This window comes from Phasianus colchicus, chromosome 5 (genome assembly GCF_987193195.1).
Source record: "Phasianus colchicus chromosome 5, bPhaCol1.hap1.1, whole genome shotgun sequence".
Classification (NCBI taxonomy): Eukaryota; Metazoa; Chordata; class Aves; order Galliformes; family Phasianidae; genus Phasianus; species Phasianus colchicus.
In genome coordinates, this window is record NC_143440.1 from 7418141 (window position 1) to 7444616 (window position 26476).

The following is a 26476-nucleotide window of genomic DNA, read 5'->3' on the forward strand; positions in this document are numbered from 1 at the left end:
CCTAGCTTCAGCCAGGTATAGTGTTTGCATACACTGCATTAGCATCTTTCAAATAGCTTGAATACCCTCACATCCAACTGGCAGGCAGCTCCTGGGTCTCCAGTCCCAGGAAGAGCTTGCAGCCATACAGTGTTTCTCTGAGTAAGGACAAGAACATGACCTTCCAGCAACAGTTTTCTTCTCTACTGAGCTCCTGTGGCAAGCAAGCGCTCAGCGTCTTGCAACTCAAACCCCAAAGCTTTAGCAACCAGGGTGAATGAATACTTGGTATTTCCCTGCTGCACCGCACAGTCTCTGCATTCCCTCTAGGTGCAGAGAGGCTGAACTTTGGCTGTATCTGTCAGGTGAGGCTGCCCAAAATCTGCCTCTGCACTGGGGCAGGGCTTCTGCCTCACTGTGGAGAGGTCACATCTGCAGAGTTGCCTGGGAAGACAGTTCAGTAAGTGAAGCAGCAGTAAAGAACAAGCAATGAACCAAATTTCTAGAAAGCAATGGAGCCATGAAGACCTGGTGTGACCAACCCTAAGAATCTGGGCTTTTAAAAGGAAAGCAGGTCACATGGCTGGAGTGATGAACTAAAAGAGAAAGAAAGTCTTCATCGTGAAGAACCCTTTACTCAACAGATTTAACTCTTCAGGGCCAATCGAGGTAATGTGATCTGAGCTAAGTAATGCAAGAAGCAATAAAAGGCTAAAAAATTACGTTGGAACAGAGCTGGCCAAGTCAAGCTGAATAGCACATGTGGCATGCTCCTAAGCCAGTGACTCAGATAAATTGCTGTCCCCTCAGCAGCACCTTGCATCATCATCTGGGCTGCTAAATTCAAGCTATCATAGTCTAGCTCAATGACAGCTATCTTCTGGACAGCTGCATTCAGTAGGATGGGCTTAGATTAAGCACTCTCTATCTTGTTTTTGACAGCTAAGGCTGTCATTAACCTTACTAACCTTATTCTATGTTCCTTGCCCTTAAAAATAGCTTCTCATTAATGATCAACACTTCAAAAAGATAAACTCTGCAATAGTACTTATTTCCAGTTGAAATGCAAACAGGAGACAATGGACAAATAAAGGCCAGAAAATGGTTATTGCAGGACGAGAAGAACTTTGGGATAGATTATGGGCTGTAAAGAGAGCAGCAATATTTAATCCACTATATGAGGGAGACACTGCCCACATTGCCCTCTTCTGATTTCTTTGTAGCACACAGCTTGAATCCTGGTGTATGTGGGTAGTACAGCGTGCCCTGGCCCAAAAGAAGTGGATAGGGTATAAAAATTCAAAGGTGCTAAAATAATGATGTCACGCTTTTTGCTCTGCCCTGGTTCTCACACCTCCGTAGCAACACTGACTCAAAGCTCTATGCAGAACTGATTGAAATTCCTGGAATTTCACTCTTCAGGCAATCTTTTCATTGCCTCCATTGTTTGGTTTGTTTCTTGGAGAACATTTTCTTTCTCACAAATCTTCAGGATTGCTATTTTCAATCAGTTCTAAGAATAGTTAGAATAAGGCAGATTTCTGAACCCTCATGGCATTTCCAAGAAAGGAGGGGAAATTTAAGCAGGAATCATCTCTCATCAGTGAGTTTTTTGTTTGTTGGTTTTTAAAGTTATCCTGATGGTTATTGGCAAATATTACTGTCCATATAGGCATAGTTGTGCAGATAAACACTTCCCTTATACTCAGCAGAGGAATAAGAAGTTTTTTTGCCAATTTTGTGCAAACATGACACTAAAATGCCTTTGAATCTTCCAGTGACCTGCTGTCATATCCCTGGTGCCGAAAAGACCCAATGCCTGATCACAACATGTGAAATTGATGGAAAAATCCCCTTTGTTTTCAGCAATGGCTCAGCTGCTAACCTTTGATCCAACAAAGACACCAATCCATTTTCAATTTGTCACTAAACCAAGTGGGGCTGGGAAGTGCTCTAGGGCAAGCATCTGTGCAGTGCTTGTCATCCTGAAAGTGCTGCTATGTTATCCTTTTCTTCCCAGGTTTGTTTGCATCGTGCTGCAAAGCTGTTGGGGGGTAGCAGGACTTGCCACAGCCTATTAAGCCAGTGGAAAGTGGAAGCAGACCTGTAATCTCTTCCATCTTTCTGAAAGCTAGAAGCATCAAAAACCTTCTAAAAAGTTGCCCAAGAGAGTATACAACATCTTTGAATCCAACCAAAACTTATGGATCAGGTACAGTAATTGAATCTATAGTTTTAGTGATATGCTGCAATGTCTGTGAAGTCAAACTTCTAATTTAGACTTTATCAAAAGAGTAAACTAGCAATCTAGATCTCTTCAAAACCCAAGTGCAGAATCTTATTAGTTTTAACAATTAGTTCATTCTCCCCATGGAGATATCACTAGAAGGACTTCATATCACAAACGCCACACAAAGAATAACATCAAGCAAATAACAGCATGTGCTCAGTACGAGAAAAGACAACTATTTATTTAGCACAGCGAGTTCAGTCATTTAAGCCTTCGGCTTCTTGACAGCTTTGAGTTCAATCTCGCTTCGATGCTGAGAGAGAGGAATTTGCTCTTCTCAGCCTACTTCTCACTGGACATTTTTACTCAGAATGAAACCACCGCACAGCCAGGCACATTAAGGCAGAACGGGAGGTGTTTGCTAAAAGGAGGTCACTTGCAAGTGTGTGGTCCCAGCACTGGGAGCTCGTGTGGCATCTACGCTTCATCTGCCTGACTCAAGCCAACGCTAGACCCACACTTTGACAAGTGCTACACAGTCCATACAGTTCAATATAGTCTAAAAGTACCTTAATTTCAAGCTAGTAGCCCACATGACTATCCAGGGAGAAGAACAGTAGTTTTGAGCTTTTAGCATAATGGGCACATTATACATTCAGCAGTTCACTAGCCATACATTCTTTGCACTGAGCAGAAACCAGGACGGAAGAAATGTGGGTGCTGTGTGGTGTGATGCATGGCACAAAAAAGACACCATGAACACTCTGCGAGAATGCAGGGGAACAAATGAAGTGTCACCTCCAGATTTTGTTTTGGTTTTCCCTACAAGGAATGTGACTTTACTCAGACTGCAGTAGTATAGATATGGAAATATACGAAATATAGACACACACTTCAAGGCAGGTTGGTGGTACAGACACACTCACATGTAAGCAGAGGTGTTTCTCAAATCAAACCAAAGAGGTGGGCTCCAGATGATAGATCTGGACAGCAGACAGTGTTAAGTTACGTCAGTAAGCAGAAAATCCCTTATGGACAGGACAAATTACAGCCCCTACCTGGGGAGGGCTGCATGTGGTTATGTACCCAGAGCATGAGCTGCTGTTGGGCACTGCCTCTGTGGGGTGTTTCTGGATGGGGTTACTGGCCTTGCACCCACGTGCCCTAAGGGCAAGGAGGAGTCAGATGCAAACAGAAATGGTTAAGGCCCACGTTGGCTGAGAATTGTTTTTCCCTCTTCTGTTGCCAAACTTTAAGCAAAGAAAATGAAACCACTTCATAAATAAAATAATAAGATACTCAAATGAGGCAGGCATTTCCTCCCCCCACCCCCCCTGCATCTATCTATGCTGATCAGTGCAGAGTAAATAAATGCTGCATCTGTAGTGTCACACACTGCTAAAAATATCCAATGTCAGGAGAAGACAGGACAGGTGGAAACATCTCTTAAAGGCAGGAGTTGAAAATAGAGGCATTGGTCTGAAAATCACCAACCCTGCTTTGGTAAAACATGAATCAGAACAGGAGTGGCCATCTTGCCTTCCTCATAAGCGGCACAGGAAGAGTCCCTCTAGCCAAAAGCTTTGTGCTCAAAAGGAAGCTGAGCCCAGGAATATCCATCCCTGTATCCAAACACCATTGGTTTGGATATGTTACTCTGTACACAGTGGGCAGTAACGTAGAGGTTCCTGGCTGGACTGCGCTGCCTTTTGCTTCTGGCTTGCGCATGAGGACATGCCAAGGGCACTGCCAGAGTCTGGGTGCTCTGCATCACCCCCAGGCTTTTGGATGAGGTGCAGGCAGGGAGGTCCAGCAGCCCTATTGCATCCTCTTGCAAAGCCCTGCTACAGTTGCTGCAAAGGTTCTGAACTAGGACTGCTTCTGAGTTACTTTGTGCCTCACATCTCTACTTTCCCAATTCAGTTACTTTGTGCCTCACGTCTGCTTTCCCAATTCATACTCCTCTGCTGTTGTTTACCCTTACTTCACCCTTCCTCCCCTCCTCCCCCTCAAAAGTGAATGATTGAACTGCAAAGCAGGATGAGGGGAAATCCATTCTTTAGACAGAAGTGACGCTATGCAGGCACCCAGCCATGGACCTCTCTGTTCAACCCCCCAAAATTCTCCAGGCTGTGACACACTGCTGCTTGAAGACATATCCAAAATACAGGGAAGGAGTGCTTTGAACCACCAGGATTTCTCCTGGGCTGTTAGTACTCTTTCCAAAACCACTGTGAACTCAACATACACATCTCTCTCTGTACTGGTGAAGGTAGAGGTAGACATTAAACTCATGCTGCAAGCAGCCTGTCATTCATCAGAAGACAGCATTGGATACTCCCAGAGGTTCTGTGCCTTTGGGAATATTTTATGAGCCTCAGAGAAAAGAGGGTGACCATAGGAATGGCCATGCTGTGTTGAAAAGGCTTTTTGTCTGAGGAAGCTGTATGCATTCAGCCAAACAAATTTGGAGGTAAATAAAGAAGACACGAGCCATGAGAATTACCAGGGTTATACACATCTGCCATCCTATCTAGTAATTTTGCCAGAAGCTGGTACTGCAAAGACAGCACCCACAGAACATATGCCTTTCTCTGGCCTAATACACACTGAATGTGTACATCTAGGCTCAAAGACACATCACGTTGGCTCTTGAACTGATTTCTACTGAACTCACCCCACAGTCTCATGACCTTTCTAAGTATCACTCAAAAACCCCATTGGCTGCAACTTGTTGAGCTCCAGGGAGTCTGTGGTTCTGACCTCATCTAATCTCTGACATCATCTGGGCTCTGACCCAAGTTAAAAAGACAGTGCAAGATAAAGTGACCCACTTCTTGGTGTCAGGGGAAGGGCATCTGGCAAGGCACTGAATCCTCTCATTGCCTGCCTTCCTTTTCTTTCTTAGAAGGTCTGGCTTTAGACCTGAGGTACTCACCAGTGAAACCAGGCTGCTCCCCAGTGCTGGGAATTTGTTTCCATTTCCAAGATGTGGAGGAGTCACAAATCCCTGCTACTGTCACAGGCGAGGAATCACTCTAGAACAGATGGATCTTTCCAGTGACCTTGATCAGGGTTTCCCTGGCATGATGCAGGCCAGTGTTATTTTTCATGGGGTCCCAGCTCCTGTCCACCCCTAAAACCAGCCTGTGTTTCCCTTTTTTCCTACCTCCTCATGTACAGAAAGGCCATAGTCTCCAGTGGGAAAATACCAGCTGAACAGACTTATCCAAAGCCCCAAGAAATTAACACAAAGAACCCTCACTTTACCCCACACACTGGGACAAGTGAACTGGGTCTTCTCACTAGGCTCCATCTCTTCCCTCAAAACAAACTGAACAGAAAAACCAAAACACAAAGCAGAGACTCTGGATGGGACGAAGAACACTTTGGACTTGAAAACAGGGGACTGCAGGAGAAGTGGGGGTGGCTCCCAGGGAGGACAGCAGGGGAGGGGAGGGGACACCGTCATTTACACCAATCAGGAGAAGCTGTAATCTATACACAGTGGTATAAGCCAAGATATATTATATGAAAAGAACACACTGAGTGCATGGAGTTACCCACATTGGGTCAAACTGGCACAGTTGTCTTGAACAAGACCCTTGGAGTTGCAGTTGGTGTTTGACATTGACCTATCTAGCTTGCTCTCTCTATATAGATATGTATAGAATTTGTATGCATGCATTTGTCTCAAAAGGAGCTGTACAGCCAGGTTGGGTTTCTCAGCCCACCCTGTCTCGGTCTTCATTTTTTCCGGGCGAGGAACGCCACTCCCACAATCACCGCCAGCGCTGCCACCGCCACTCCTCCAACGATGATCAAGGGCTTCATGTTGTCGAAGATGCTGCTCGGTGACTCCTCGGAGCCATTTCCCTTGTGGTCAGAGTCAGGGGACTGGCCAGTGGCCTCTTGTGTCTCCGTGGCAGCTGCACTGGGTTTCAGGTTGCTGTGGTTGTTCACAACAGCAGCATCGCTGCCCGTCTTCTTGGGGGCAGTGGCAGGATTAGGCTGTTCTTTGGGGGTATCCTTCTTGTCTGCATTCGTGGCAGGCCCAGGGCTGGGCTTTTCTGACTTTCCAGAGCTGGGGGCCTTGGCATCGGGTTTGTTTCCACTTCGGACGTTACCTTTGGAATCCATCCCTATGAGTGCTGCAGGTGGTCTGACGCCAAGCACAAGGAAGGCAGTCCTAGGTCTTCTTTGCCTTTGCCTTGCTGCTGAGTGAAATAGGAGCCACAAGAGCAGAACAGCTCAGTGCCTTGGGGTGATCACCTTGGGATGATGTTCACACTGGTAGTGTCCTACCTGGACATGATACAGCACCTGGAAGAGAAAGAAAACCAATAAGAGCTGGGTGAATAAGAGAGAACAAGCTACTGGCATCCCACATGAAGTGGAGAACAAAACTGTGGAGAACTGTGAGCTGTAGTCAAAGTATCTACTGTCCAAACGCATCACACCAACCTTCACTGAAGTCTGCTGCAGCTACGCTCCATTTACAAGATAAATCCCTAGCTGTGTATGTAATGTCCTTTATCTGTGACAAGATGTACTCATGTCCAACCAAACTTTAATTCCTTGATGCCTTCCTCCTGGATAAAGGGAGAACAAGTTGTTCCATGGGAAAGAAGATCAACAGCTCGTCCCTGACCATAACTCACCTTTGCTCTTTTTGTTTTGTAGAACTATCCCAACTGAAGTTTAGGAAGTGGTTAATGTAATGTCTGATATCTCCATCCACATAGATGGAGATATCCACATAGATCTCCAATCTACATGGATTAGGTTCTCAATTATCAAAGCTACTGTAAGGCAAGGTAAGGGCCAGAACCTCAGCTGCTGCAGTGTGGTGTATGAGCTCCAGTGAATCATTTGCGTTGAAAGGGACCTTTAAAAGTCATCTAGTCCAACTCCCATGCAATGAACAGGGACATCTACAGCTCAGTCAGGATGCTCAGAGCCCCATCCAGCCTGACCCTGAATGTTTCCAGGGACAGGGTATCCACCACATCTCAGTGGCAGGCTCCTGTCTCCTTGCAGTGGTTATCTAGGTTTGCCTACAAAACATCACCCATACTGCTGACAGAGATGAACTGGAATCATTTTTTCCAAGGAACTGATGAAAGCCGCGTACAGATAATTCAGCAAGTTCACCTAAGCCAGCCTTACTGGGCAGGGTGAGATGGGAGATGGAGCTCCCCTAGATACCTCGCTGTGTGCAGGGGACAAGGAGAGACTTGCCATCAGCACCACATCAGGTTTGAGTTGGGAAATGATAAATAAACAAGAGGAAGCCATCAGATCTGAGTCACCTGCTTCATTACCTCCCAGCTGACCTTTGGTGCTGCCAAGGGCTCTCTGCCTGCTAAGTGAAATATGAGCTCAATAACTGTCTGGGTTTAGAAATAGAGAAGCTCATCAAAAACCTCTCCAGATAGACATTGCTTCTATAATAGCTCAGAGCACAGATCTCTCCTTTAATGGTGGACAAGCAGAAGGTGCCAGGGTTGCATAACTGCTTTACACTGTTGCCTCTTCTGGGAACCAGGCTAACAAATGCTGGGTTTTAAATTTCTGCCTAGGCAGAAATGATGGTCTGGAAGAGACCTACCCAGAAATGCTAGATTTGGGTTCAGAGCAAAACCAGGCAACAGTTTCCTGATTGGTGCGAGAAACTGTCCTGTCTCCTCCTCTCCATGGAACCATTTCTTGTTCTATGGCCAGCATTTCCTCCAGCATCAGTGAACTGGAGTTAACTTGGGGAACTGCAACACCAAAATCATTGGAATCCATATCTCTCATCATGCTTATGGTGTAGTATTCGGTGAGATGGAGCCTGAAAGCTCCAAATGACTTTAGGTGATCCAAGCTGACTAGTTCTGAAATAAATAATTGAAAAGAGGCAAATAATCTGCTCAAAGGGTTTTATAACCAGCATTGAGCAGGATATTTGCTAGCCTTCTCCTTGGATTTTCAATTCAGTCTCACTCAAACTTCTCCCAGGGAATAGAATCAAACCACCTCTTCCCTCAATTATGAGCAACCAAATGCCCATGTAGCTGCTCTACATATCTGCAGCTGAGCAACACCTACTGACATCACTGAGTTTGATATTAAATCATTTTGGGAACCCGAACTACCACCCCCCATGCTTCACTGAAGATTATCATGCACTTGGGCATCTTGTACCACACAAACCTAATTGCAGTTGCTCACTGAGACTAAGACCTTCCCTGTGGCCTGGGTGTAGATAAGCACATGCACTTGGCCAGGAGTGTTGTTTTCCTTGCTCATTTTGCAATATCTCTCTAAATGACATCTGTCTCGTCTTTTCCTTCCTATTGCCTCCAAAGGACATTGATAATCCAACCCTGGAGGCATTTAAAGATGTGTAAATGCGATGCTTAAGGCTGTGGTTTCATGTTAGGCTTGGCACTGCTGGGTTAATGCTTGGACTTTATAACATTGGAGGTCTTCTCCAACCTGAATGATTCTATGATTCTGTAATGTTCTTAGTAGAAATGCTAAGTACATCCAGAGGCATATTCCTATGTACTACAGCTCCAATCATTTGCAAGGCTCTATTCTTCTGATTTGAGGAAGAATTAATTCTCATTTTACATGTGGTGCAGTGATAACACAGGCCACAAAGAGAAAGTGAGGATCACAACAGGAGCAGACTTTGAGGTTCAGACAGGGAGAGTCAGATTCATCATATCATAAATGTTCAATTACCTACATGGTGACTTCAATGGCAATTAGCTGGGCAGCTCACACTTCCTAGCATTGTGCAGCTATACTGTATACTTTTGCTAAATATTTGCTGTTTTCCCCTTATGCAGATTCCAAAGATTTTAAAATATTTGAAAATTCACTATCAGCTGTTCCTAAGTGTGCACGTGAAAGGCTTTCTGCCAGCTGTTTCCCACTGCCAGGAAGCTTTGCCCTGCACTCCTTGCTAGACCATGTGAACATGCAGAACACAAGTTTTGCATTTATTTCTTCCTGCCAACTCAGGCTCTAAAAGCAGTACAGTGCATTCTCCAGAACTGATCCCAAAGCTGTCAATATTCATCAGACTCCCTAATTTTTTCTCTCCTCTTTCTAGCCCTGTGCTTTCAAGGGCACCAGCACTGCTCATTTCCAAGCACCCCTGCAGCCCTTATCAGGCTCAGAAGAACAGCAATTTCCTCATTTTAGAAGGGCTTTTTTTCTCCTTCCTTTCCCTCGTTCATTTCATCACATAAAGTTTTCCCTCTCACGCCAGCTCTCCACCTTTACTTTCTTCTCCATAGCTCATCACATTTATTTATTCCTCCTCAGCTGCTGTCTCCACATGTCTACCCATTCCTCCCCCTTCCAGTTCCCTTCTGCCTCCCACACAGACGGTAGCACTGTAGAATGAGGTTTTGTGAGAAACAGACTTCATTCCCTCTCCCTGATTCTATGCCTTTGTTTAACAATCTTTGCCGCTTGCAGAGAGTTTTCCACTTGCCAACAGCTCCTCCCCAGGCTGAGAAAGGGAAGTAGAGATCGTGACACCAGCAATTAAGGAGAAAAAGGAAAAGAAAAGCATTCTGAATTCCTGCCCATCAAAGTTCTTGGCTAGTTCTGCTTGCTGCAGCTCAAGGTCAGTGCAGTCAGACCCATTACAACAAGCCCCACACAAACCAACAGGGAAGGAGCAGCTTTCCCTGGCTCCTTGAAGGGCACCTTTTCTGCTTCAGCCCCTCTCCCTGCCCACCACATTAGCAAGCGCATCTATTCATCTGTCTCCTGTGTGTGCAGATGAAAGCTGCATCAATTCTGCACCAATTGAAGCAGATGAGTCATTGCTGGCTTTGCTGTAAGGTATCACTCTTAGAAGGTCCTATTCCCTGCCTCATTCCCATGCCCTATAATCTTCTCCTCATATTTTTGAGTTAGAAAGAAAACCGAGAAAATCTGGAAAGAGGAACTGAATGCAGGATGCAGTGTGAAGCTGCACCCCACAGCTGTATGGGGTCTTCAAACATCACACTCACAGACTTGTACCGTATCAGCAAAAGACAATTCAGCTTACACAGTGGGGCTATGCCTCTGAATTCATGTTTGCAGCCAAAAAGGCCCATCCACTACCTCCAGGTGTCCTCCAGCTGAAAACATACAATCATAAAATATCCCAAGTTGGAAAGGACCCATAAGGATTGTTATCCTCAGGGATAGCTACTGACTTCTATCGAGGCCATGCCAAAAGAGCCTGAGTTGGCAGAAAAGACCTTAAAAATCCTCAGATCTCCTTCCTTAACCTCCCCTTCATATCTTTGTCTTTCTCACCTGTCTGGAAAAGCAATTCACTGGAAATTTGGAAAGCATCCGAAGCACCAAAAGTTCACTTTTTCAGAATAAATAAGAGAGTGATAAATACCAAAGTTCCAAAGCTCCATTCTCCTGACTGTGAGTTAGCTGTCTTGGCTTTTGGGCAAGGAATTAGATGGGTCTCTTGGACTAGGCAAGCATTAATGCTTCTCCCTGCCCATCCCCGTTGTCCAACAACACAGGGAAAAATTTTCAGTGTACAAGACAGATGCAGAACACCAGTTGATTTCAAGAGCTTCCCAGATCCATTTGCCAGATTCGGTAGGTCTCAGCTGCCATACCTGTATTCGATCATTTAGGACCAAACCAACTTTCTAAGGAACAGAAAGTGGCTCTCTTCTCCAAGGAAGCTTCCCTTTACTGAGTGCAATTTGCACCTGCTGATGCCAGCTCACAGGACTCAGTTACCATCACAGATTCATCTGTTTGCACCAGCTGGTGATTATGAGCAGGTAATTTTAGCCTGAAGTCTGCAGATTTTGTTCCACTATGGCAGACTGCACATAAACAAGGAAATGAGAATTTAGCCACTTCAGAGAGGCACCTGAAAACTTACAACTATATGACTTCCCCAAAGGGAGGAAATAACATCAAAAACAGCATAGTTCTGAGTACCAAATATAGGGCAGCTGAGGGACCAGGCTGTTAGAAACAGGGTGCTACTGGTATCAGTGCCGTTGCTGGCTTCCTACATGATCTCTGCATGTCACAAACTTGTGGAAATGGGATTTATGTCATACTGGAGGCTGAGCTGACTGATGCTAGATCTTCAAATGGAAGAAAGCAAGGTTATGTTGAGTATTGCCATTACCAAGAGATTTTGGCTGAGGTGGCCAGGGGGAAAACAGCTGGAGCCACAAGAATGAGAAGTGATGACCTCAAGTTGTGCCAGGGGAGGGTCAAGCTGAATAGTAGGAAAAAAATCCTCTCAAGGAGTGGTGCTGTATTGGCACAGGCTGCCCAGGGGGGTGGTGGAGTCAATATCCCTGGAGGCATTCAAGAACCATGGAGATGTGGCACTGAGGGACGTGGTCAGTGGGCACAGTGGGGATGGGTCAGTTGTTGGACTTGATATTAGAGGTTTTTTCCAACTTTGATGATGCTATGATTCTAAGGTTGTGAAGCCCGAGACCATTCTTACAGCTGTTTTTTCAGCAGAAATAGCCCATAGGCAATGCCCCCAACGCACCAAGGTGGCTTGGAAATGTGTTAAGAAAAAGCAGGGAGCTCATTTTGTTTCCCAGTGCTCCAACTACCCAGTCCTGATAGGGCAAACAGCCCTTCTGCCCCTTTCTGTGCTGCTGAGGCAACAGACACATCAAAGGCAGCAAGATGCCATGCCAGCAGCCAGGCAGTGTGACGGCAGCATACTGTGACTAAGCCATTTCCCATCTCCAAGAGGTGCTGTGGTGGCGGATGAGGTAATGCAGTGCATCTCAGTATTGCCATAAATCTCAGAACAGTTTTACGTAAGGAGTCATGTAGCTGGGAGCTCTTCAGCCACCTCCACTGTACTTTGGACTGACGCAACGCCCAGCAAATGCAATAAAACAGTGTGAATGCATTCAGAGTGGGAATTGCTTTCTGTAGAAGCTCTTTAGCAGGCTTGATGCACCAGGGCTGGGCTGTGCAGCCCTCCCAAAGCGCAGCCTGGAAGCAGCAGCACTGAGCTGCACCGCATGCTGCTGACCCACTTCCCTGGGATGAAATATTGATGGATCCTTCTCCCAACATGCTGTTCGCTGCTTCTTGCATCCCAGATTAAATGCTTCCCACCCAATGAGCCCTTTGAATTTTGAGCATCAAGAAGCTGAGAAGCTTTCAGCAGGCAGCAGCCTCAAATCGCTGCTGGCAGTGTCTGCGTCAGCCCTGTGGCTGCATCAAGACCTGGAACCTCAACCATCACATCCACGGTCGTTGAACCTCACAGGATCTGTGTAAATTAATGCCACATTTCTGCTTTGTTACCTGCTCTTACCCTATGTGAAAATAACTCCAAGAGCCCTAAGAAGAGCTATAAACCTGCTCACTGCCTTGTGCAGACAAACCCTTCTTCATGTGCCTTGCAGCTGCCCTGGAACGTGGCAAGAACAGGGAAAGCAGCACTGAAACAATCCCAGGACACAGAATTTTGCCTCCATGGAAATTTGCCTGCATGAGGCCATGAGACTGCATGAGAAGTCACTCCATATCTCTGTTACTGGAACAAGGCTGTAGCCTTTACCATTCAAAATTGCAGGGCATTAGATCCCAAGCCTTTCCCTGAGACAGCTTTGCTCAGCCATCCTCCAGAGGGCTGCCTGCTCCAGGCTGAAGGCCATCACCTCCCCCAAAACCCTCAGGGTCTGCCCAAAGAACAGAAGAGCAATTCCCTGTTGCATCCATCCGAACACCTAGCAGGAACCTCAGCAGTACCCCAAATGCAGAAGTGCTTTTGGTACCTCCAAGCTTTGCAGTTCTATTTCCTTTATGGCATGCCAAGAGAGAAGATGGGGAGAGGATTCACCCTCCTAACGCTGCTTTTAAAGCCCCATCTTGACAGTCATTGGTCCCACTTCTCTCTGAAGCGCAACAGACACGAGCAAAAAAGGAAAGAAAAAAAAAAAGAGAGAAGAAAAATAGTAGGATGAGAAAAAGAAAAAAGGAACAAAAAAAAAAAAAAGGGGTCATCTCTGACACAGTACAATAGCCCCAGGGACTGCAGTAAGCAGCAGCGGATTTAGCAGCTCTCTTCATCTTATGGGCATCCTGATAGACCCTTCAGATTGAAGCCTCTCATGGCATCACCCTCTCTGCATCTCAGCGGTGGCCAAAAAGATTGCAGATTCCATTCTGCAAGATCTGAAAACTGTTGCTTTGCAGCTGAAATGTGAGGAGCCCCTGCAGGTGGATGGGGAATAATTCAGCAGTGACCTTCTGGGGATCGAGATTTCTCCAATGCAGGAAGGCTGCCCTATATCCATCCTTCCTCCCCACATCCCACCATGGATGGAACCGCTGCACCGCAATTGTGGCCACCCGCCAGCCAAGGGATGAATATGTGCATTTAGGGGAAATTCTAGATTCTTCTCCCTGCTGCAACTGCATGGGTGAGGGGCTGGAAAGATGGGAACTGCTGAAGGTCGTGGCTGTGAAGGTCAGAATGTGGAGGTTGGTCCCCATTTGGAGCAGGGAGCTCTGTCCAGCTGCATCCTCCCATTCCTGACAGCATCCTGCCCAAGTCCCACCCAGGAGAAGAGGCTGCCACCACCTTCCTACGGCTCCAGCACCAAAGTTCTCCCAGGCTCACCTCGGATATGGCATAAAAATCCTCTCCCCCCTCCTCAGTGGTCACCAAGACCTCAGGCAGAGACCAAGCTAACACATCTCTGCACACATGGATGCAAAAAGAGCTACACACAGAGGTGCACAAAATGCTCCAGACACCCCTCATGCATTTCATTCCCATCTGGTGTCCCCCTCCCATTTGGTACACTAGCTGAAAAACCTCTCAACTCTCCATGAGGGGCTTGATTTTGTTTTTGGTCTGTTTCTCTTTGTAAGCAACTTTTCAGCACAAAGCTGAATACCAATATCAAATGCTATCCATTTGGTATCAGAAATATAGCCCCACCCCAGCAGAACAACCCCCAGCTCCTAACATGGAAAAAGAAAGCATTTATCAGCCAGGGCTATTAATTACCAGCACTGCTTGCTCTGCATAACCTCCTGCCTGTAGACTGCTAGCAATTAGACATTTAACATAGCACAATGCAGGCAGAAAGGAGCAGGAACACAGCTGGGAACCTGGCAAGAGCCTTCCAGGGCTGCAGCCTCCATCCCAGCTCCCTGCCTCTATTCCTGGTCCCTACCTCCATCTCAGCTCCGTGCCTCCATCACAGGGCTTCAGCCTCCATCCCATTTCCCAGCTCCATCCCAGCTCCCTGCCTCCATTCCAGATCTGCAGCCTCCATCCCAGCTTTCTGCCTTCATCCCCTCTTCCAGCCTCCATTCCAGCTCCCAGCTCTATTCCAGGGCTGCCTGACCTTGAAGGACATGTGCAGAGATCCTTGCTATTTTGGGTTAAGACATACTGTTATTTATTAACAGGTATTAAAATCTCCCTCCCCTCTCTCCAAACTCCCCCCCAGTTAGTGATATGCAGGGGGAAAAGCAGCAGCCTTACCTCTGTCCTCCTGAGCTGGCTCTTGCGCAGAGGGGAGGAATGGAGGCAGAGGAAGAAGGGAGGGTGAGGGAGTGGAAAAAACTTGGGAGTTTCCCACAATGCACCTCTGCAGACCGCAGGAAGATGGAGAGCAGGGGAGGAGGGCAGAGAGTGATCCAATCCGGAGGGGAGGGCTGGGACCACGGAGGGGGACAGGATGCCAAGGGGAAGGGATGGGGGGGGGCATGTCTGACACCTCCGTGTCTCAGGGCTGGGTGATTTGGGGCTGTCCCCACAGCACTGAGCATACAGCAATTGCAGCCACCAACTTGCAGCCGGGGGGAGAGAACGGGAAGGGGGCAGCATCTGAGATGCTTCTGTGTGTAGAGAAAAGGGAAAAAAATAAAAGGAAAAAAAAAAGGGATTTGGGGGCTCATGGCACTCAGGGTTTCTGAGAATGTTGTTAGAAATGCTCTCATATGAGAGACGCTCTGCGCAGCACAGGGAAGGAAGCTAAAATGTTGCATGGGGGGGGGTTGTGGCGTCTCTGTTCTCTTCTCCCTGAATCTTCCAGGTTGAAACCACCTCACAAGCACATCACTGGGGCCAAACCTTGCATTTCCCCAGGGCCATGTCCTGGGACTTCTTGTGGGTCTTTTAGCTGGATTTGATCAGGAAATAAGGGCTATGATGCTTGTTTAAAGCAAACTACAGAAAATCCATTGCAGGAGAGTGCAGGAGGGAGCCAAGTGCCAGCACAGCACGCAGTGCTTCAGCTCAAGATGCAGCAAGGTGAAAGCAGCTCCTTCAAGGTCAGAGGGAGAGCTTGTCTCTTGTATGGACCTTGGACATTTGCCATAGGCTTCATGCAATAACTACAATAAATAATGTCATAGCAGGCTAACTCTGCAGTCATCATATTTACTTATCAGCATTTTACCCGTTCAGTATATTATGGTTATCATAATTCAGCATCTCTGCTGCTGGTCCACCTGCAACTTGTTGTCTGTGGAGACTGATCCCGTACACAAACAGACCTGCCAGCATCATCAAGTTGTTATAATTTTAGCATGTTTTTCCAGTGCTGAGTCCCGAGCCTAGGTGGATGCAGCTTTTGAATGCCAGGATTCTCTGGGCTCCCTCAAGAGCTGTCGCAACTAATAAGAATTCTTATTTTCATCTCCTGTTACATGCTTTCTATCCTCCTTTCTCCAACCACACCTCCCCCATTTTATTCCATTATCAGAAAAATCACTGTCCACAAGGTGATGCAAAGGATTCTGCTTAGATATTTCTTCTCCTAATAACATTTATAGTACCCTATACTCCTAGTGGGAGGTTTTTTTTATTACAATAGTTTCCACATTATTTATTCTGTTCTATAATAGGACTATTTGTCCTTGGTCATGTCTAGCTCTCTCATCGATGAAGCTTGCCTTTGGTTTATTATTAGTATGCTGCATCCATGCCTGATCATTACAACTGGTTTCTTTCTCAACAGTGTGATATGCACCTTGTTCAGACAGAGCAGGACTGAGAAGATCTGATTGTTGTAAGGTCTGTATGGTAATTCTCCTGGCCATTAATATTAATGCCCACTGCTACTCACATAGATGGCACTCCCCTGGGCAGCCTGATCAACAGCAGGGGTTGGAAACGAATGATCTCTAAGGTCCCTTCCAACCCAACCATTTCATGGTTCTACAATCTTTAAGACCCCTTCCAAATCAAAGATTCTGTGGTTCTATGATCTTTAAGGACCCTTCCAACCCAACCATTCTATGGTTCTATAAGATTCTGCTGCTCTGGTTGCTAGCATAGCATCCATTAAGACTATTTTTCATTATTCTCGGGAGACAATAATTTGAACAAGTTGCTGAAGTGAGCCCATGTCCTACTGGTGCATTAGGAAGCCCTGGTATTGCCAGTGAAGGGTTTTATGTCTTCACTTCAAAAAAGAAACCTGAAAAATGATTCTTCAGCAAGCAGGGTGACAAAGAAACGGTTGGAGCTATAATTGAAAACCACTTGTTGTCTGCTGGTAGCTTAGCAATAATCACTGCCTTGCTAAAATAGGAGCAGTTCTCATGGTGAACACGTTTATTTGGCAGTACTCCATTGTCATTTGTCAGGATTTCTCATCAGCCTTGCTAATAGGACACAGAGAAAAATTATACAGGTTTATAATTTGTCAAGAAATGTTGTCTAAAACAATCCTCAAAGATTTAGCTTTGGCTTCTTCAGGGTGTGACTAGAAGATGCCTGACTTCAGCTTGGGCACTGGATTTTCCCTAGGGCCGATCTTTCTGCCATCCCTTCAGAGTGGCTGTTAGAGTACTGTGAATCTGTCTCTTACTGCTTATATCTGTCCTCTGGCCCTTTATAATGGCCTTTTAATGTTTTTTGTATTGTACAGAAATACATTTCTTCTGATGTTCTACTCCTACCATCACCATTTCCATCCATCCCCTCTCCTCTGTTATCCACCTCCCTCCTTGCTGAAAGGCACTTGTCCCATGTTAAATTTTACCCTTTTCTCCTGAACGTAGCTCAAGATTATTAGCAACCCTATCTGATCTCTGCCAGAGAATTTCCCCATGTTATGCTTTTGGGCAGAACATTCTTGTGCTTCATTGCCAGAGCCACCTGTGCCTCACCAGCAATAGGTTGGTGGGACCTGACATCATATCCCACCAGCACCTTTGTAATTTTGCATTGGCTTGTAAAGTCTTCTCCCAGTTTCTAGCTTTGAGTGATGCCCTGTTTTTCTTCCCTCAATGATTTTCTACCCTTCTGCGTCAGTGTTTTTCCTCCTCAATCTCTGAGCCAGCAGCAACCCCCATCTGAACAGCTCTGTCCCTGTGAAGTTCACACCACTACCCCTCACCTGCCCTTTCTGAATGAGTGTGAGACTGAACCTCAAATACCACTCTGGCTGCTCTTGGTCCTTATGTATTCTCAGGGATGTCTCATAACAATGTTGAAAGAGCACTGATTTCTAACTCTTGCTTTTTTCAGGTGATTTTCCATATCCCGCAATGGCAGGAGAAGAAAGTACCATCCTCTTGGAAGCACTGGAAGGTCTCACACTCGAAGACTTCCAAGAGTTCAAGGAGAAGCTGTCACACGTTGACATCAAAGAAGGCTGGAACACTCACAGGGATGAGCTGGAGAAGTTCACCCATCCTTCCACCCTCATCAATTATATGGGCAACAGCTATGGGGAAGCTGCTGCTATGGACATTGCCATTGGATTGTTTGAGGGGATGAACCAGAGGCACCTTGCTGAAAAAATCCTTGATGAGAAGGTGAAAGGTAAGCAGCCAGGGTAAATTTTTATTTCCTTTGTCTTTTGAGTGCTGGGGACAGAGAGAAGTCAGTAAAAGAGCAGGTTTCAGCTTTGTGGTGAGACTGGAACAGCGAGGGTGTCCCTCTCATCCTATCAGGGTTCCTCTTCTCCCTTGCCCCATGATGCACTGAGGCCACAAGCAGATAAGGCCTGTGGGGACAAGGCCAGGGTGCCTGGAAAGGGCAGCAGTGTTCCTGTACAAGCAGACACTGCAACCACAAGATCCAAGCTGGCAGATGTTTGCTGAGCTGGAGGACACAAGGGACACTTTGTGGACATTCCTGGTAGGGCCCAGAAGAAGAAAGAGAGCATAACTGAATTTTATATCAAGGCAGAGCACTGAAATAAATGTCCTGTGCTGTTGCTGTGTCAGGAGCATGGCTGTGCTTTGGAACTGACTCTACTTCTATGTGGTGCAGAGTACAAGCAGAAATACAGAGAGCACGTGGCCAGAGAGTTCCTGCAGTACAAAGAGGTGAATTCCTGGCCAGGGGAGAACCTGTCTGTGAGCGACTGCTACACCAACCTGACCATAGCCAGGAGGTCTTGGAACCAGCATGGAGATGAGCCTGGAGATGTCAGCTCTGACACTGTCACCACACAAACACTCTTTGAACCCAGCAAAGACGACCAACTGCAGCGGGTCACAGTGCTGGTGGGTGCCTCTGGTATGGGGAAGTCGATGACGATCAGGAAGGTGATGATGGATTGGGTGGAAGGGAGGCTCTGCACACAGTTTGACTATGCCTTCTGCATAGACTGCAAGGAGCTTTCCTTTTCCAAAGAAGTGAGCATGGTGGACCTCATTTCAAAATGCTGCCCTCAACAGCAAACACCAGCTGGAAGGATTTTGGGTAACCCGGAGAAGATCCTGTTCATCTTTGATAGCTTTGAGGCCCTGGGATTGCCCTTGGCTCAGCCCAAGGACGAGCTGAGCACTGACCCCACAGAAGCCAAACCACTGGAAACCACCCTGCTGAGCTTGCTCAAGAGAACTGTCCTCCCTGAGTCCTCTGTGCTCATTGCCACGAGACCAACAGCTCTCCAGAGCCTGGGGCAGTGCCTGGGGGGTGAACATTATATGGAAATTCTGGGGTTTGCACCAGCTGCAAGGGAGGAGTATTTCCACAGATATTTTGGGAATGACAATAAAGCAGATGTGGCCTTCAGGTTTACCAGGGGAAATGAGGTCCTCTACAGCTTGTGTGTCATCCCCATCATGAGCTGGACTGTCTGCACCATCCTTGAGCAAGAGCTGCACAAGAGGAATCAGCTTCTTGCATGCTTGAAGACCACCACACAGATGATCTTGTTCTACCTCTCCTGGTTAACGAAGCATAGAATCAGTAATGCCTGGCAGAACCTGCAGCAGTTCCTGCACAAGCTTTGCTCCTTGGCTGCTGACGGCATCTGGAAGCACAAGGTCCTCTTTGAGGAGAAGGAAATTGAGGACCAAGGTTTGAATCAGCCAGAGCTTCTCTCCCTCTTCCTCAATGAGAAAGGTTTGGAGAAAGGCACAGACCATGGGAACGTCTACAGCTTCAGCCACCTGCACCTCCAGGAGTTCTTTGCAGCAATGTTTTACGTCCTGGAGGACCAGGAGGAAATGCTCAGTGACTCACGGATCCTTGCAAAGGATGTGAATATGTTGTTAGAAAGCTACCACACATCTAGGATGGATTTAAATGTGACAGTGCGGCTCCTGTTTGGTCTGGTGAACCCCAAGTCAGTAGAGTATGCAGATGAAGGAATCGGGTGCAGAATATCATTGCGACCTCAGGAAGATTTGCTGAGGTGGCTTCAGACAAGACACAGAGACATTTCCCATCCCTGTAAAATGATGACAGTTGAGGATTTGGACACTTTCCACTTTTTATTTGAGACAAACGAAGAAAGCTTTGTGCAGAGCGTGTTGGGCAGTTTCACAGGAATAGCCTTGCAGGATGCCAAGCTGATGCTGTATGACCAGGTGGCTCTTTGCTTCTGCATCAAGCAGTGGGCTGGGCTGCTCAGTGTCACCCTCCGGAGCTGCTCCTTCCACCAGCAGCATTGCAGGCAGGAGCCAGCCAAGGGTTTGCCCTGGTGAGTACTGACTCTGTGCTCTGTATCCACAGAGGTTTCCCCTTTTCCCTTGCAAAGCAAAGTTCTGGAACATTCTGGAACTGTGAATGTCTCTTTCCATCCAAACACCACCTCCTGTCCTCACTGATGGTTTAGTCCCTCAATGAAGGATTTTACGTCTACTTGGTGAGAACTGTGGGACAACATGGCCATACTCATCCCCTTCTTCCTAGGCAGAGCTGGCAGCAGGAGGAGCTGCACTCACCTCTGTACCCACTGTGCCAGGCACTGGGGCACCCAGGCAGCTTACTCCAGAGCCTTAGGTATGGATGGCCCTGCCCTGAGGCTTTGGGTGGGCACCTCCACAGGGTGAGCGGCTGCACACCCTGTGTGCTGCAGGGCAGTGGGGTAAGGTGTGCCTCTCTCCTGCAGGCTGCAGTGGTGCGGGCTGACAGAGGGTGACAGTAAGGCACTGGGGACACTGCTGGCCACACTCCCCAGCCTGGTCCACTTCGAGCTGGGTGACGGAGCGCTGGGTGATGATGGTGTGAGGATGCTCTGCGCCGGGCTGCGCCAACCTGACTGCCGCCTGCGTGTCCTGCGGTGAGCAGTGCCAGGATGGCCACCTTCCCTGCAACTCCCAGTGGGAGTGTGTCCCCAGGCATCCTCCAGGGCGGCCGTGTCCCTGTGTCCCACTGCGGCTGGGAGGCACGGGGGGACCAGCACTGCTGAGGCTCTCTCCTGCAGGCTGCGGTACACCCACCTCACCAGTGCCTGCTGCCAGGACCTCACCGTAGCACTGGGCACCAGCACGTGCCTGGAGGAGCTGGATCTGTCCTTCAACACCGGGCTGCGGGATGACGGCGTGACGCTGCTGTGTGAGGGGCTCCAGCACAGCAGCTGCCAACTGCAGGCACTGCGGTAAGGGCACACGGCACTCTGCACACCCAAGCGGCTGCAATGCCACCACCGCGTCCTCAGTGCTGTTATCTCCCCTTTGTTCTGCAGGCTGGGGAGCTGCAGCCTGACTGGCGCCTGCTGCCAGGCCCTGGTGGCGTGGCTTGGGCATAGCCACAGCCTGAAGTGCCTGGACCTGAGTGACACTGAGCTGGGAGCTGGGGCCACGCTGCTGCTGCGGCAGCTCTGCCATCACAACTGCATGCTGCAGACGCTGGGGTGAGTGTGGCCACGTGGACCTGGGGAGCAGGTGGATCCTGCTGGTGCTGAGGCTGTTTCTCTGCATTCCCTGAAGGCTGAGCACATCCACGCTGAGCAAGGATGCGCTGCAGGAGCTGGTTGCCCTGCGGGCACTAAAGCCCAACTTGAAGGTGACAGACCTACTGGAACACGAGGCCCCAGAGACGGGTGCCATGGCACGACTGACCTTCCAGCGCAGCGTCTGGGCAGGCAGGGGGGCAACTATCCGGGGGCGAAAGGGGCTCCCTTCCTCTCGGGCAGCCCCTCCCCACAGCAGGAGCCTGTGCTAGCTGGGCTGTGCCCTGCTCTTCCTGCTGGTAACATTCCTCCCTGGTGCCAAAGGAAGGTCAGCGAGTTTCCAAGCAGTTTGAGGGCTTGAATAAAAAAGGGACGTTCACACTGAAAGACTATTTTACTGCTTAACACACACCTTAACGAGATGTGAGGGGGCAGCAGAAGGAGGAGCCTCGGAGCCATTCTGCAAGGCTGGGTGACACCCCCACGCCAGGGCCACCCTTCTGAGGGGGCAGTTGTTTTCCCAACCAGAGCCTCCTCACAGCAGGGGGCCTCTCCCTGGGGCACTGATGTCAACGTCATCATACCCCATCTCCCTGAGGGTCTCCTCGGGCATGGCTGTGGCATCATCATAGTCTGCACACAGCATCCCTGTGGTGCCACTCCTCTCCTCCTCGATCCCGATGCGATGTGAAAACTGCATCCCCGAGCCCTGCAGCAGAGAGCCTGGGGGGAGGATGGTCGCTGGGGGCACAGTGGGGATATAACAGTCTTGGCTCAGGGACTGAACCCGCTCCCACCTGCACGGCTGGGCCCCTCCGAGCACTCAGGCACCTGGCTGTAGTCCAGCTCCTCGTACACAGCCTCGGAGCCGGTGTCCTGGCTGGGGCCTACAAACAGTACACGTGTCACCGGGTCCCCAAGCGTCCCCAGTGGGGAGAGATCCCAAAGTGACACCCACCTGCACGCTGAGCCCGAGTGCGGTGCACCTGCAGGGCCAGGGCAGCCAGGGCCAGGCTCAGCAGTATCCCCAGCAGCACGCACAGCACTGTGGGCAGCGGCACATCTCCCAGCGGGACAGCTGTGGGGACAGAGAGGGCAGCATGAGGCCCCTCGGGGACCACCCAGCAGCGGGGGCAGAGGGCACGGCAGAGCCACCTGCGCAGACGTCCCCGTCCCGACAGCCGCTCCCCGGGGCCGGGCTGGCGACCACGTCGCTTCCCTCCTCATCGCAGGCCACGTGCGTGACCCCGGCGGGGCCGCAGGACCGCAGGCGCCAGGGCGTCGAGGAGCAGCGCCAGAGCGAGCGGCTCCCTTCCTCGCAGCGCACCCGTCCCAGCCAGGCGGGGCCCGAGCCCCGATCCGGGACGGCGTGCAGCCTCCCCGCGGCTCCGCAGCCCAGCTCTCGGCACACGGCGGCGGCCGCGGCGGTGCCGTCTTCTACGGTGCCGTTGGCGCAGACGCGGCCCCACGTGCCGTCGTGCAGCAGCTCCAGGATCCCGCCGCAGCCGCCGCCCTCCAACCGCAGGGCCCGCAGCGCTGCCACGGGACGGGGCGCTCACGGCTCCGCATCGCCGGCGGCACCGCGACGGCAGCGCCCGTTCCGCGCTCACCTGAGCACACCGCCCCGGCTCCGCCGCCGCCGCCGCCGCCGCAGCCGCCGCCCGTCCCCGGGCAGTCCCAGAGCACCGCCTCCGTCCCCGCGCAGCCCCCGGCGCCCGCCCACGGCGTCCCGGTACCGGAGCCGAAACGCTCGGGGCCGGGCGCCTCCAGAGCCGTCCCGCAGCGCAGCTGGCGGCAGACGACGGCGGCGTCCCGCAGGCTCCAGGCGTCTCGGCACACGGAGCTCCAGGCGCCGTCGATGTACGCCTCCACCCTGCCGGCGCAGCGCCCGGGGCCGCCCGCGAGCCTCAGCCGCCGGCTGCCTGCACGGGAGAGCCGGGCTGGGGCCGGGCGTGGATGCGCGATGCCCACGGCCCTTCCCGGGACGCCCACCTGAGCAGACCACGGCCAGCGCCGAGGGGCCGCGGCCCAACCCCGAAGCGTTGCACTGCGACAGGAACTCCTCGCCGCCCTCGCAGCGCAGCTCCGCGGTGCCCGAGCCGCCTCTCGGCGCAGTGTACGTCTTTTCGGGCACCCCGCAGTCCAGCTGTCGGCACGCCACGGCCGCGGTGCCGTTGTCGCGGGATCCCGCGGACACGCCGGTCCAGACGTCGGGGCGCGGGGACACCTCCAGGCGCCCGTCGCACCGGCTCTCCCCGCCCCGCAACCGCAGGCTCTTGGCGGCTCCGGAGCAGATGACGGCGGCCGCCTGGCCGGGGACGCAGGCGGCCTCCCCCAGCACCGCGGCCGGGCACTGGCCGGGGTGCCGCTCGTTCCCCACGCAGCCGAGGTGGTCGCGCCGCAGCGGTCCTTTCCCCGTCCCGAAACGGCCTCCCGGCTGAACGGAGGCGGCCGAGCCGCAGCCCAGGTGTCGGCAGAGGACGTGGGCGTCGGGCAGTTTCCAGGATCCGGCGCAGAGCGGTCCCCACGTTCCCCGCTCCTCCACCTCCACCCGCCCGGCGCAGGGCGAGCCGCCGTCCGCCAGTCGGAACCCGGTGTAGGCTGCGAGAAGGAGAGAGAAAGAGAGAGGACGGCGGGATGCCGGCCCGGGCTGCGGACTGCCGGCCCCCGGCCGCACGCTTACGGGAGCAGACGACGGCGGCGGGGTCGGTGCAGCGGTGCTCGGGGGCCGGCCGCGCTGCGCAGGCGGCCAGGAGGGGCTCGGAGCCGTCGCACTTGAAGGCGCCGTCCCAGAGCGGCCCCGGCGCAGCTGCGAAGCGGCCGGGCTCGGGCAGGGCCAGCACCGCACCGCAGCCCAACTCCCTGCAGAGCACCCGGGCGCTCTCCTCGTCCACGCGGCCGTGGCAGACGCCCAGCCAGGCCCGGCCCCGCCGCACCTCCAGCCGACCCTCGCAGGCGCCGTCCCCTCCGACCAGCCGGGAGAACCCTGCGAAAGGCGCTGGTGGGTCCGGAGATCGGCGCTGGGTTCCCTTCGAGGCCGCCCGCCCGCGCCCTCACCTTGGCACACGACGGCGGTGTCGTGGTCGTGATGGCCGTCGTAGGGCCCCCAGCCCTGAATGGCGCAGTCCCAAAGCACGCTCTCATTCCCTCTGCAACTAACTACGGCCAGGTTGATGGGACCTTCCGCCGGGCCGAATTTTGAGCCGTGATAGACGCCGGCCGCCGAGCCACAGCCCAGCTGCTGGCACACCACCTCGCCATCCTTCATGGTCCAGGCGCCGTCCGCCACCGTGCCCCAGCGGCCCCGCAGCTTCACCTCCACTCTCCCCTCGCAGGGTCCCCTGCCGGCCGCCAGCCGCAGCTCTAGCGCCTCTGCACCGCACACGGCATCAGTCACGGCCGCAGCTCCCCGCGCCCCACATCCCCGGCGGGGTCTCACCCGTGCAGGTCACTCCCACGTCCCACTCGTGGCCGCAGAAATGCCGTCCCCAGCCGAAGTTGTAGCAGTCCTGCAGGGCCTCCTCCGTTCCCCGGCAGTTGAAAGGGTGCAGCCAGATGCGTCCCTTGCCCTGCCCGAACGGGGCAAACGGGGATGCCCTCACTGCGGCCCCGCAGCCCAGTTGCCGGCACACCACACCGGCCCCGCGGGCGTCCCAGTCGAAGTCGTAGGCGCAGACGGAGCCCCACTCGCCCTCGTGCTTCACTTCCACCCGCCCGGCGCAGCGATGGCCGCCGTCCACCAGCCGCAGATGGGCAGATGCGGTGCTCATCTGTGGGGACGTTGCCGGGGCCGGGGACGGCTGCGTCACAGCTGCAGGCCCAGCACTCAGCCCACACAGTTGCGTGCAGAGCAGCAACCGCAGCACCCTGCAAGGCTCCATCCCACCCCACAGACCTGACAGCCCGGGCCGGGAGGGGAGATATAGGCAGCCCCTGCTGCCGGGAGCCAATGGGTGCAGCGGAGGCCCCTCGCAGCCGTTATCAGCCGGGTTATCAGCCGCCAGCCACCAATAACTTGCACTGTGCCCAAATATGAGGCTGAGCTCCGCTTCTGCCCTCACACAGCCCTGCCGGGGGGGCTCAGCACCCGCACATCCCCAAGGGGAGCCACCAGGACCTGGCGTTACATGTCCTACAGCTGGGGCTGGGACAGAAGCATCCCCAGACGGGGTCTCGTTCTGTATACCCGTGCCTGTTCTTTGACCCCCCCGGGCCAACGAGGTCCCTGTGCCCAAGGCAGGTGCACGCAGCACAGGGTCGTCACCGCCCGCAGGTGTGCGGACCCATTGCCCCCCCCTGCAATGCAGGCAGGGATGGGGCGGTTCCCCCCGCGAGGACCTGGCGTCGGCACCGACCACACGCAAGTTCCCAACCTCCGGGACACCTGCGGTGCCACAATGTGGTGGTATGGGGACGCCGCCAGGGGGCACGGAGCACAGGCGGCCGCTTCCAAAAGTGAAACCTGCCCATCTGCTGCGCTGCCCCGCCGTTTCCTCCCACTCTGCACTTCCTGCCCCACAGCTCCAGCAGGGCCCCAGTGCTGATGGATGTTCTGGGCCTCCTCTGCTTGGCCTGAGCAGCCCCAGCCACACTGGTCTCTTGCCTACCTTTCCTGACTTGCTGCACCTGGGGATGGAGAGCTTCCCTAAAGACCTGCCAGCTCTGTTCAGCATCCTTGCCCATGAGGACAGACTCCCAGGCTGTTTTGTTCTTTAAATCCCCTTAGAGCTGGAAGTTGGCTTTCCTAAAACTTAGAATCCCGATTTTACTCTGTCTGTCCAGCACCCCTCGGGAAGCGATACAACAGAAGGGATGGCATCTGGACCAGGGCCCTGGACAGGACTGAGAAGCGGCCCCATGTGAACCTAACAAAGTTCAACAAGGCGAAGCAGGGAGTGCTGTCCTTGGGTCGGGGCAATCCTAGATATGCGTGCAAACTGGGAGAAGAACTCAGTGAGAGCAGCCTTGTGGAGAAGGACTTGGAGGTTGTGGATGGCAAGAAGCTGGACACGAGGCAGCAGTGCGTGCCTGCAGCCCTTAAGGCCAACGGCATCCCGGGCTGCATCAACAGAGGGGTGGCAGCAGGCAGGGAGGCGACTGCCCGCTCTGCTCCGCCCTCGTGAGACCGCATCTGGAGTGC

At 51.8% G+C, this 26476-nt stretch overlaps 3 protein-coding genes across 5 annotated transcripts in view; 1 reads left to right on the forward strand and 2 right to left on the reverse strand.

Moving 5' to 3' along the window:
• The window catches only part of LOC116237874 (NACHT, LRR and PYD domains-containing protein 3-like), a 26218-nt gene extending 4506 nt beyond the window's left edge, over positions 1-21712 (forward strand). The window contains exons 2-9 of one of the 3 annotated variants that reach the window (XM_090140282.1): positions 16213-16268; positions 17730-18026; positions 18480-20142; positions 20355-20444; positions 20554-20724; positions 20869-21042; positions 21130-21297; positions 21374-21712. In XM_090140282.1, the coding sequence (XP_089996408.1) occupies positions 17750-18026; positions 18480-20142; positions 20355-20444; positions 20554-20724; positions 20869-21042; positions 21130-21297; positions 21374-21608 (2778 nt within the window). In that variant the 5' untranslated portion in view covers positions 16213-16268; positions 17730-17749 and the 3' untranslated portion in view covers positions 21609-21712. The remainder of the gene's footprint in view (positions 1-16212; positions 16269-17729; positions 18027-18479; positions 20143-20354; positions 20445-20553; positions 20725-20868; positions 21043-21129; positions 21298-21373) is intronic. The other 2 variants (XM_031607295.2, XM_090140283.1) reach the window with 2 other exon arrangements.
• Positions 2426-14888, reverse strand: CEND1 (cell cycle exit and neuronal differentiation 1). The gene is made up of 2 exons (XM_031607302.2): positions 14733-14888; positions 2426-6532 (listed from the first exon to the last, which is right to left on the reverse strand). Exon 2 carries the CDS (start codon positions 6347-6349, stop codon positions 5957-5959), a length of 393 nt encoding a protein of 130 aa, XP_031463162.1. The 5' UTR covers positions 6350-6532; positions 14733-14888; the 3' UTR covers positions 2426-5956.
• Positions 21712-26407, reverse strand: LOC116237881 (scavenger receptor cysteine-rich domain-containing protein SCART1-like). Its single transcript, XM_090140280.1, is given in 9 exon segments — positions 21712-22059; positions 22134-22223; positions 22295-22414; positions 22492-22890; positions 22893-23258; positions 23329-23937; positions 24020-24322; positions 24394-24708; positions 24776-26407. Coding segments are annotated over 9 exon segments (3624 nt in total). The 5' UTR covers positions 26010-26407; the 3' UTR covers positions 21712-21871.
• Positions 26408-26476: the final 69 nt, after the last annotated feature.